The sequence below is a fragment of the Juglans microcarpa x Juglans regia genome, chromosome 1D (assembly GCF_004785595.1).
Source record: "Juglans microcarpa x Juglans regia isolate MS1-56 chromosome 1D, Jm3101_v1.0, whole genome shotgun sequence".
In the NCBI taxonomy this organism is placed as follows: Eukaryota; Viridiplantae; Streptophyta; class Magnoliopsida; order Fagales; family Juglandaceae; genus Juglans; species Juglans microcarpa x Juglans regia.
Genome location: NC_054594.1, coordinates 12513792 through 12516574, shown reverse-complemented (window position 1 = coordinate 12516574; position 2783 = coordinate 12513792). Strand labels below are relative to the sequence as shown.

Below are 2783 nucleotides of genomic sequence, written 5' to 3'. Positions count from 1 at the left end.
ATAACTAGGTTATCCACCATATATCTGGCCCACTTCCACTGTTTTCAACTTTTATTAATTTGCAGGGATTCTAGTGGTTTTCACTTTAACGTTCCTTACCCCTAAAAGCAACCTCATATTATTATTTATATTGATCATAACTGCACTAAAATCACATTTTTCTAGTGCTTCTTATATATATATATATATATATATATATTAGTAGTTGGCAGTGGTGGGTACGAGATTCTTTTGTCCAAAAGCACAACCATTCAGTACCCTTTTCCCTCCGATCGATTTCGTCCACAAAAGAAGCCACAGATTTTGATTATTATTAGTTTTTTTTGGCCAAGAGAAAGGGAAAAGTGAACAGACCTCCCTCTAACTTATTAGAGCAAGTGAAATGATATTTACAATCGATGTACAAAGATACCTTCGAAAAAAGCTTAAAGCCCACATGCTTGACAGATCTCTTCTTTTCTTGGGTTCTTCAATCTCTGTGACATAAACATGGGGAATCTCTACAAGAAAACCATACACAACAAGCAGCTGATCAATTAACATTATAAAAGAAGCTTATAAACATTACCTCCATAGTCAATTACATAAATCTGCATGTGGTTCAAAATAAAACATTGGAAAGAAAGAAGATTAAAAGGCAAACGAAACAAATATTAAGCAATATTAGTTATATAATATTACAACATTATTAGATCATCAAAAGACTAGGTAATTTATTAGCAATATTACTGCTCTAGTCTTCTTAGAAGAGCAGTCTTAAGACCTTCTTCACTTCTCAATCCATCCGGAACCTTAACCACAGCATCCTGAAGCATGAGCTCGTTCACGCACGACATGCTCGCATGGTGGACTTGGAACTCAAGATCACGCAGCGCGCACATTAGGCGTGCCGCCGGGTAGTTAACATTCTCCGATTGGACCCTGATCATGGCATCAAGTCCTACGATCTTGACCTCGACCTCGAGCGCGAACCCGCTCGAGTTCGGCCTGGTTTGGTTGACGGAGGTTGTGGTGCTTTGGTTGTCCATGGTGTCGGCCAGTTCTAGCTTCACTTTCTTGGAATCTCTCTGAAGCTGCGACTTTAACTCGTCGATCTTTGTCTTCAGCTCGTTGATGTATGACACGGCGTCAGACAGAAGAGATGCCTTGTCCATCCTCGACACGTTGGGTACCACTGAGCGCAGGGCGTAGAACCGATGGTTCAGCTTCTCTCGTCGCTGGCGCTCCGCCTCGACGTGGTTTAGCGGCGTGTCGCGGCCGAGCCCGGGTTTCCTCCCTCTTTTTTTGGGAGTTCTTTTCTCTACGTTCAGGGCGATTAGTGGACAGTCAGAATCAGAGTGCTCCGAGTCCACGTATGGATACTGCCCACCTTTGATGCACTGTTTCTTTCCTCCTATTGCTTCTTTTCTCTTCTCTTCGCCAGAATTATCGTCTCCTGGAACGCCAGCTATGATGCCTATATCTGCGAAAGAAATATTTCTTTCAAGAAACTGAATCGGCCCTGAACTTGGGCTTTGTTGCCTGGGTAACAAGCCGGCAAGATCTGTCCCGAATAAGGACTTTGCTTGCTGGGCTAAACCCCAGTTCTCCCTGATTATATTCGGCGAACCCATCTCCAGAACCCCACTAGAGGTTGGGATACAGATCAAAGTCTCAATCCCATGCATGTGAGCTTCTTTAGCTCTCTCACAATTGTAGAACTGCAGGTCTCGGCCACCAGTCAACCACACCAGAGAATTGGTACTAAAAGCCCTGCCGGGCACACCCTCTCCGGCAGAGAAAGAGCGGGTTAGCGACATTATGTAGAACCACTCAGCGTCGGAGACATCGGCGTTTATGGACATGTTATCGATGTCCTGGTTGCTTTCGCCGATCATGGATTGGATATCCCTCATGAAATTTTTTCTTTCCGAGTGTAGAACTGGAATGGGGTGGGTATTGTTACTATGGGAGAGTTTGCGAGAAGTGTCTTTGTTGCCATGGAAATGGCCGTCGCCCCAGGCCAAGAAGACGTGACCATTGTCGTCGTTTGCTGTTTGCCAGAAAATAGCGTAAGCCCACCACTCTGGTTGGCTCTGAACTATGAACTGGAGCCTTTGTTGAAGGGTTGGTGGGGCTTCTTGGGGCAAACTTGAGACTAGAGAAGAAGAAGAGGAGGGTGAGATTATCAAATCTTCCATGGTTTTTGTTATGTAGAACTTAAGGGAGATCAGGCAGTGGGAGAGAGAGAGAAGAATTTGTGTGGTGTATGTGATAGAAGTAAGAACTAAGAAGGGAAATATTAGGCTTTAAATGACTGCTATTGAACCTAAAAACAAGAGAAAGAACAGTAGTAAAATGCCAAACACTTTGTCAGAGAGAAAGAGAGAGAGAGAGAGAGGTGTTCAGAGACACTCACTCAATCAGAAAAGGCTGTGGGGGGAGAGTTGCGGGATATAAGAGAGAAACGCGAGGAGGTGTATATTGGTGGAGAAGGTGAAGTCGTAGATATGGGTCCCAAAAACAAGTAAATTCTGGGATTTATTTGTAAATGAGGAATTAGATGCATTAGACTCTCGTCTTATTTTAATTATTTAAACAGTATATAACACATTCATTAATATTAAATAATAAAAAAATATATAATAAATAATTATTTAATAGTGATAAATATACCACATTATACTTAATAAAAATAAAATACTAATATTATATATAGAATTTTCCTTTGTAAATAGATTTCATCTGATCTCATATTTTTCTTAAATATAATTTAAATATAAAATTATTAAATTAATTATTAT

The 2783-nt window shown here is 41.2% G+C and overlaps 1 protein-coding gene across 1 annotated transcript; it reads right to left on the bottom strand.

Annotated features, from left to right (window-relative positions):
- Window positions 1-399: 399 nt before the first annotated feature.
- LOC121235818 (transcription factor MYC2) lies at window positions 400-2433 on the bottom strand. Its single transcript, XM_041132245.1, has 2 exons — window positions 730-2433; window positions 400-500 (listed from the first exon to the last, which is right to left on the bottom strand). The coding sequence occupies exons 1-2, from the start codon at window positions 2178-2180 to the stop codon at window positions 470-472; spliced, it is 1482 nt and encodes a 493-aa protein (XP_040988179.1). The 5' UTR covers window positions 2181-2433; the 3' UTR covers window positions 400-469.
- Between the last annotated feature and the right edge of the window lie 350 nt (window positions 2434-2783).